The sequence below is a fragment of the Serinus canaria genome, chromosome 4A, assembly GCF_022539315.1.
Source record: "Serinus canaria isolate serCan28SL12 chromosome 4A, serCan2020, whole genome shotgun sequence".
NCBI lineage: Eukaryota > Metazoa > Chordata > Aves > Passeriformes > Fringillidae > Serinus > Serinus canaria.
This window is the reverse complement of record NC_066318.1, coordinates 15,020,377-15,029,073: the sequence shown is the minus strand read 5'-3', so window position 1 is coordinate 15,029,073 and position 8,697 is coordinate 15,020,377. Positions and strand designations below refer to the sequence as shown.

Genomic DNA, 8,697 nt, shown 5'->3' with positions numbered 1-8,697 from the left:
TTGTGGTTTGAGAAAATTGAGAAAAGCAGCAAAAAACAGAGCCTGGCTTTGCTGTTGGGAGGCGAGGGAGGGAGGGAAGGAAGGGAGGGGAAGGGAAGGGAAGGGAAGGGAAGGGAAGGGAAGGGAAGGGAAGGGAAGGGAAGGGAAGGGAAGGGAAGGGAAGGGAGGAAGGGAAGGGAAGGAAGGGAAGGGAAGGGAAGGGAAGGGAAGGGAAGGGAAGGGAAGGGAAGGGAAGGGAAGGGAAGGGAAGGGAAGGGAAGGGAAGGGAAGGGAAGGGAAGGGAAGGGAAGGGAAGGGAAGGGAGCCCCAACACAGCTGCATGTGGTGTGCCCTGACACTTGGGTCATTTCCTCCCCAGGCTTGATTTGTGATTTCCTTGTTGCCATTCCCCCCTGGACTGAAAGGGGAGCTGGAATGCTGTTGAGTCCCACTGTGTCTGGCCCAAGCCATGCTGAGCAGCCAGGTGGCTGGGAGGCCTTTCTGTGGCCACTGGCTGGTGACAATGTGCTCTGAGTCATGCCAGGGATGCAGTGCTGGTGGGCTGGGCTGTTGGAGGTGACTGCCAGCCTCCCTCCCCATCTGGCTCCACCATATCCCATGGCATTCATAACTTCATATCCAGCTGGTTTTGGGGGACATGGGGCTTTCCTGGTGGACCCTTCAGAGCAGCTCTCTGGGCACCAGATGCCTGCCACCTCCGGGGGGCTACCAAGAGGCCATGAGTGTGGCCATGCAGGCTGGGGGCAGGATGGAGATGGGGAGCTGTGCTGCTGAGCCTCTGGAGGGAGAGCTGCAGCTGCAGAGCCTGCCCCTGCACTGCTCCTTGGCCAGAACAGGCCCTGGCAGGCAGAGATGTAGCAGCAGATTAAATTTTGATCTGCTTGGGAATTAAAATAGGCTGGCAAGTCTGCTCTGCTCTGTGACACCAAATGCTTCAGTGTGAGGAGTTAATGTGCCATCTTCTTCCCTGCAAATCTGAGCACTGTCAGATCCCCTTCCCTGGTGGTGGGGCAGAGCTGCAGTGGCTGCTGAGTGGGATGAATCCATCAGCAGGGCCTGAGTCCTGGAATCTAGGGAATTGATACAGGCAGATGGGGTCACTGGTGTAAGAGCAAACTGGGATCAGCTCCTGACATTTCTGCAGCAGCACTCGGTTGCGCTCCCTCACAGTCCAGAAGGGCTCCAGGAAATCAAAGCTGGTGATGGGTGAGATTCTTATCACTCCTTACCTGGCTCCAGGCAGGCCCCAACCCTTCTGTTCTCTCTGTGGGGAGCTTAAGCACACATGACCCAGTAGCTGTGAGGAGCCTGTGTGCATCCAATAATCCTCTTGCCCTGAGCTGTGCCAGGTGGCCAGCTCTCTATAAACAACAGGCTTAGTGCTCGCCTCTCTTTGCCTTTGCAGGTCTGGCACGATGACTTGCTGCCACGTGGTTTCTCTTCCCTTACTCTCCTTTCTTCCCAGTGCTGGTGTCCTGGTTCCTGCTCTTGTCCCCCAGTCCATACTGCAACTAGGCAAAGGGTGGCTCCTCTCACAGCCTGTCCTGGAGCTGGCAGCATGCTGTGATGAAGCCTGCACCCAGCAGGATGTCACCCTGGAGCTTCAGAGGAGTCTCTCTCTCATGAGACAGTTGTACCCCCATGGCACCCACACCTCACTGTGGTGGAAGTGAGCCTGTGAGTGAATGGTGCAGGGAGGAGATGGCAGAGGCAGCACAGGCAGTGCACGTGGCACATTTATGGTGCAGATGGGAGGTTTTCCATCATTGTGGACACTTCCTGATAAACTACCCCTTCTCCACCACCATCAGGATCACCAAAGGTCTCACAGATGTGCTGGTTTCCCGACCTCATACACAAGATATTTGTTTGCTAATCATAGAGTTTTAAGGGTGTTACATCCCTGTCCTCCTTAAGCTTTCCCATTTTCCTATTGTGTTTACCCAAGCACCTATTCCATCTCTAATTCATATTCTCCACACAGGACCTCACACCGATGGTGCTTTGCAAGGCTGGACAGATGACTGCTCTTAATTTTCCATTTTTAAGTCAATGTCCTGTTCCATTTCACTGCATCTCAGGGGCAGCCTGCATCGTGGGCTGGTCAATGCTGACATTTTTTAAACCTGCTAAAGAATAAACATGCAGTTCCTTCAAGACCTGTGGCAGTTGTACAGGCACGGCAACCTGACTTGCAAAACAAACAGGTAGGAGACATTTTGACAAACTAAATGTAACACCCCTCCCAGCTCAGTTATCAAGACTTTGGGGCAATGTGAGTGTTAAACTAATATAACTGCCTGGTCTGCACACAGGTGTGCAACAGTTTCTATCATCCTGGACAAGATAACGCATGAAAAATCATGACACATTACTGGGCAGGGAGCAGCTGCTATTGTTTACATAATACAACCCAAATTTACAGACAGAATTTAACTTGTTCAATGGAATTACCTGCCCTACCTGAGAGGTTCTTGGGGGCAGATCAAAAAAGGTTTTGATGGTTTACATCTCATCTCTTGTTTGGACATAAGAACAGGCTAGAGAGCGCCCTTCATGCTTGCCTTAAAATGGGAAGAAATGCAGGGAAGGGAGTTCTTGCTTCCCTCCTCTCCGAAGTGATCACTGAGCATTTGTTATGTTTTATAGGCTACTCCAATTGTGGGACAGGTGACAGGACGGGGAAAATTCTGAATTTTGTAGAACTGCTGATATGAAACACAACGACTGGTCTGATTCAGAGCATAAGCAACTTGTTTTTGACAAGGGCCCTGAGCTACTGCACAGCAGGAGAGGAAAAGCCAGCAAGACAGAAGTGCAGAGAACCAAGGTGAGACCCGTGCACCCTCCTAGTGGTCATCTCCGTGTTTGCAAGTGACAGCAGCTTTAAGACACCAACAGATGTGTCCCCCCAGACCCAGTCTGTGTCATAGAGAAAGTGGTTCTGACACACAAACTGCAATTGCTGCAGGACTTGATGCTGGAGTGGCTGGATACCAACTGTTCACCAAGCCACTTGTGTCACTTTCCTCCTCAGGGGTGTCCCTACCCATGGCAAGGTGTTGGAACTAGCTGGTCTTTAAGGTCCCTTCCAATCCAACCCACTCTGTGATTCAGTGTTTTGTCCAGGTTACTCCATGGAGAGGGTTCACAAGCTAACATTAACCTGGAACATGCACTTTCCCCAAAGCCTAGGAAAGCTGGTGTCTCCTCCTTGCTAGCTGATGGAGCTATAGTTGGTATCTTGATTACATCCATAGGCACATGGTGACATCCCTGATTTTGTTCCCATGAGCTGAACAGCTGTTGGGCTTCCCTATCTTCCTGCTGACTTTGGGCCCTGTTATGCCAGCATCAGAGCAGCCAGTAAGGACTGTAATCTTTCCACATATCTCAAAGTTCTGATGAGGGTAGACTGGGTGGTTTCTGCTTCTTGTCTGAATTCCCTCACTCCTTCCTGCATTTTCTTTTCTCAAGGACCAACTTCTTGATGGAACTCTTCTTCTCCCTCCTCCCCTAATAACTGGTGATATAGACCAGACCCATTGAGTTCCACGTCCACTGGGTTTTTTCCACAACTGGGGCAACTGCAGTTCTTGTTTGGGCCCCATTCTCTACTATCACTTCAGATGGAGTTTGTCCCCAGTCACCATCAAGTTACTCTCAGAGGTGCCTGGGGTCCCTGAGTTAACCACAGCCCTCTGACAGCCCTGAACTGTGGCTTTGCAGGCACATGCCAAGCCCCAGTACAGTGCCAGAAACTGCTGGTTTTCACTGGGCTAGGCACCTTCTGTCAGTTGGCATGTCAGTTTGCCAGGGTTACTTGCCTGTTCAGGTGTAGTCTCAGGCTATGGGAGGTGATAACTAGCCCAGGCACTTGCCCAAATCCTTCCACACACTCTGCCACCCACGGACCAGCTGCCTCAGGGCACATTTCAGTGGTGACTCACCCAAAAATTGTCTTCTCTTAACCAGGATGACACCAGATTACACAGACCCCATGATATGCCAACTGTGTTAATCAGTAGTATTAAATATATCGCATAAGGCTGAGCAGGAACAATAAAGCCACCCACGCCAGGTGGGAGTGGGAAATGGGATCCTCTCCACAAGGCAGCTCCCCCAGCAGAGCAAGGCCATCAGTGCCAGGGCAAAGTGCAGAGCCATAGTTTGTACTAACATGTTCCCAAAGCCCAGCAAAGTAAAGAGATAAGAAATGCAGCCAACAAATTCTGTGACCCAACAGGAGCTGCCTCCTTAGTAACTACTATGGCTAAAGCACACTTAGCACAGAACAGCCATTGCCTCAGGCCCCACGCTGGGCACCAAACTGTGGTGGGCTGATCCTGCCTGGACACCAGGCACCCACCAAGCTGCTCTCTCACTCCCCTCCTCAGTGGGAGGAAGGCAGGGAGAAAGGAAGATGGGAATGGAATTTGTGGGCCAAGATAAAGGCAGTTTAATAAAGCAAAAGCAAGGCTGCACGTGGGAGCAAAGGAATACTAAATATTTATTCTCTACTTTCCACCAGCAGGAGATGTCCGGCCACTTCCTGGGAAGCACAGCTTCAGTACACAGAGCAGCTGCTCCAGAAGACAGATGTTTTAATAAGGAATGCCCCCCATCTTCCTTCTCTTAGCTATAACTGCTGAGCAGATGCCATATGGTCTGGAATATCCCAAGATCTTTCCCCCACCCCAGCCTGCTGGTGAGGTGGGAATGTTAGAGACAGCCTTGATGCTGTGGGAACATTGTTCAAGAACAGCCAAAACACTGGTGTTTTATCAACACCTTCCTAGCTACCAATACAAAACACAGCTCTACAAGGGCTGCTAGGGGTGAAATTACCTTCTTCTCAGCCAGATCCAGTACAACTGTTTATTTAAAAAAATTAACAGAAACTTTTAACAAAATCACACCGAACAGTGAGGATCTGAAAAGCCAGGCAGCACTGGGGGCATCACAAAGAGAAATACTCTGCAGACCCTGACCAACCCAAGGGCTAAATGTGCAGACAAGCACCTCCAAGTGGATGATAAGACCGTGTCCACTTCTCTCATTCAAACAGTGATACTGTTTATTAAGCAGGTGAGGTTGTAGATTAGAAACCTGAATCTCTTGTGCAGCCTCACTTGGTGCCCAGGCACCTGGAGGGCTCCAACGGTGGTAAGCTTTTAAAAAAAGTTCCATTTGAAAGCAACCACAGCTGCAGTTGTAGCTTGGAGGAAGCCACCTGCTTAAGTGCAACATGAAGAGTATGTCATAGCATAAGGTGAGTGTGACATGCTGCATTTCTTCTTGCCCAAAATCCTACAGAGCTGTCCATTTTTTTACCTTGTTGCCCTGTATCAGCACAGAACATCCTCTCTAGCTCAGGAAGAAGGGAGAATGAACACATGTATATCCACAGTCTAAGGAAAGTCACCTTTTGCTGGAACTTGGATCTCACTCCACACCCTGATCCCAAATGCGAGAACAGGGCTAGCTCTGGAAGGACAGAGCCCTCTACGAGCCAGGAGCCACGAGGCAATTAATAGATTGCAGGCTGGTGATTTGCCTTCTGCATCTGAATGATCTTGCCAAAGCCACCTCTTCCCACATCGTAGTCTGTCCGGTATTCATCTCGCACCTGGGGCACAGCAACAACACACAGATTAACAGCCAGCACTGCCTGTCCCCTACTAGACCCCAGAATCATCATCCCCTCCTTGTTCAGTTGGTGGGGAACTGAAGTCCAGATTAGAAACAATTCAGCTTGTCTGAGATCTCTTCAACTAATCCACCAAAAAGCTGGTAATGGTGGTGAAAATGACCAAAAAGGATATATTTGATTGTTGAGATTTTTTTCAGGTAAGAAGCAAAGAAGACTCCAAATTATTTTCGTTCAGCTTTTAAGTACACCTTTCTGAACTGCCAGGCTTGGCCTTTAGAACACTTTATCTCATCTGAACCTCATCTTTGCCCTTGGGGAAACTGCTGTGTTATGAGATTGGTCTGGCAGCCACACTGCCTCCCTCTACTCAAATTCTGGATCATGTCAAGGGTACTATCTTAGATTAGGGAACTTTCTGCTTGCATTGCAGGAAGTTTGGAGTCCTAGAGAAAAGTGTCCTTAAGTTCTATTTCCAGCCTTTAACACCAGGTGTCAATTACCAAAACAACCTGTGAGTGAGTAACATTCGTTATCAGGTCTTTACCGTCTGCTCATTGTTCTCGCTGAGACAAAACCAGCAAGGAAGTACACAGAGTCTTACAGGATCAAATTCAGGGATGAACTGGCATTGCCTTTACCTGTCCTCCAGTCTTTCCTCTCCCATACTGTCTCCCCTCCTTAAACCCTGCATCCCAGTCCGTGCGGATGATGCGGTCGTCCAGCCGTGTGCCGTTGATAAACCTCATGGCGTGCTCAGCGTCTGCTCTCGTGTAGTACCTGAGGCACTCTCTAAGGACAACTAAGTGTGCTTTTTGTTGGGCACAGGGAAAAAGCCCAAGGAAGTATTGTATTTGAGAAGCAGAACTCCCCCCACTGCCTTCCAGCCTTTTCTACTCTTCCTGCCCTTCTCTATGGGATCGAAAAGTGCACTCATGTAAATCCAAGCTAAGACTAGCTAATGCTCAGAAAGGATTCTCTAATGTTAGTACCTGCACAGACAAGACAATGGAACAAAGACATTAAAGCCTTGCTAAGGGCAAGAAATCAGCCTTTTTGTACTATGTAAAACTTGACTGAAATAGAACAAAAGGAGAGCTTTGCACAGACAGCTCCTGGCACAACCTGTATAAGCGTGTACCCTCGGCTTGAAAATGCCCCCATGGCTTATCCTGTTACTTCCTTCAGGTGTGCAGTTGAGATGAGAAAGTAAACATGTGCTCTGAATATGGAAGACGTCAGGTTGATGACTAACAGTTCTCATTTTGGCCCTAAAACCATTAAAGCAATCAATTAATTAAAGGGGCTCTCTTCTACCTACAGCTCCGGTGGGACTTGTCACATATGGCATCACTACACAATCAGTCTCAGGGTGCAGAGAGAAAGGTACAAGGATGGACAGGATGTGCCTGCTAGGAAGCACCTGGCTATCACCTTTCTAAAAAGAGTAGATACAGTTACTGTGCAGAGGAACGACAGGTGCCAACCACACCCGTACTGACAGGAGGGAACCAGAAAGGATACTCTACAAAGCAGAAGCCACAGGGGGTTTTCTTGATCTTGTCCAGACCCATGACAATCCTCTTGACATCCCCGCACTTGGAGAAGAGCTCCTGGATCTGCTCCTCGGTGGTGTAGAAGGACAGGTTGCCGACGTACAGCGTGGAGGAAATCTTCAGCGATTTCTCCTGCAGCTGCCTGCTACCCTGCGGGCACAGAGGCGCACGCCGCGGGCTCAGCGCGCTCGCCGTCCCGCTCCCGCCGCCCTGTGCCCTCCCGCTGCCCTGTTCCTCGCACGGCCTTGTCCCGGCCTCAGCCCTCCCCGCCCCGGCCGGGCCCCGCCACTCGCCGCGCCGGGCGCACCCGGAAGTGCTGGTCGCGGTACTGGCTGATCTCGCAGTACGAGTCGCTGTTGAGCCCGCTGAGCGTGGTGTGCAGCAGCCCCGACATCGTGCCGGGCCGGGCCCCGCCGCCGGGATCCTTCCAGAACCGCCGCGCACCGAAAGCGGCGAGAGGCGCGCGACAGACGCCGCTCCGCCGCCCCGCGCGATTGGCCGCGCCGGCTGTCACTCGGGGAGGAAGGCGGGGCCGCACCGCCGGGCTGCCAATCGGCGAAGCGGGGGCCCGCCCCGCGCTGGGTCGGAACGCGCAGGCGCAGTGTGGGGGCGCTGCTTCCGTGGCTCCGCGCGTCTCACGGAGCTCCCCTGAGGGACCATGGCGGTGTCGCGGGCGGCGGCCGTTGAAGGTGCCGCGGGTCGCGGGCTCTCCCTTCTCCATGAGTGCCGTCACAGGCGACTGATGTTGGGCTGAGTGTCACGCCCCGCTGTCCTCCTGTCTTACAGCGCTGGTGCGGGAGTTGCTGAAGGAAGAGGCGCCGTTCCGCATCGCCGCCCTCACGGAGGAGCTGTTCCAGGCGGCGGAGAGCATCTCTGAAGAGGACGGGAAGGTGGCGGAGGGAGAGCCCCCCGCTCCCGGCCCGTCTAAAGAAACGGGGGGTGTATCTGCTTCACACCCCACAGCCCTGGCCCAGGTTGGTGCTGCAGCTCCGTAAACACCAGCTGCTGCTGCTTCCCACCTTTGGCGGGGAAGCTAAAAGTGTAGCACTACTGAAATGTAAAGAAAACAGTTCACTTCTTCGTCGTTTGCCCCAGTAGCGTGAAAGTCCGAAATAAAGTGGGAAATGTTATTTTTAAAAGTCAATGTGAATAGATGTTGAATCTAAAAGTGTGTGTGTCATTGACTCGGCATTGACCAGGCTGAATCAGTGCGTGTTCTCAATGTGGTCTCCATGAGACCCACCTGGATGCTGTGTCCAGGTCTGGGGCCACCGACGTCAGAAGGATGCGGACCTGCTGGAGGGAGTCGTGAAGATGATTGAAGGGCTGGAGCGCCTCTCCTAGGAAAGACAGATGGAGTTCAGCCAGAAGAGAGGACTCTGGGGAGACCTTACAGCACATTCAGTGCCTAAAGGGGTTCCAAGAGAGCTGGAGAAGGGCTTTGGGCAAAGGCTTGAAGTGACAGGAAAAGGGGAAACTGCTTTACATTGA

The 8,697-nt window shown here is 51.7% G+C and overlaps 1 protein-coding gene and 1 long non-coding RNA gene across 2 annotated transcripts; one reads left to right on the top strand and one right to left on the bottom strand.

Moving 5' to 3' along the window:
- Positions 1-2,609: 2,609 nt before the first annotated feature.
- Positions 2,610-5,515, top strand: LOC127059623 (uncharacterized). Its single transcript, XR_007777629.1, has 2 exons — positions 2,610-2,830; positions 4,532-5,515. It is a non-coding gene; the product is annotated as an uncharacterized LOC127059623 (long non-coding RNA).
- Positions 4,865-7,698, bottom strand: LOC103824214 (nuclear cap-binding protein subunit 2). Its single transcript, XM_009099441.4, has 4 exons — positions 7,514-7,698; positions 7,175-7,356; positions 6,292-6,430; positions 4,865-5,629 (listed from the first exon to the last, which is right to left on the bottom strand). The coding sequence occupies exons 1-4, from the start codon at positions 7,598-7,600 to the stop codon at positions 5,531-5,533; spliced, it is 507 nt and encodes a 168-aa protein (XP_009097689.3). The 5' UTR covers positions 7,601-7,698; the 3' UTR covers positions 4,865-5,530.
- Between the last annotated feature and the right edge of the window lie 999 nt (positions 7,699-8,697).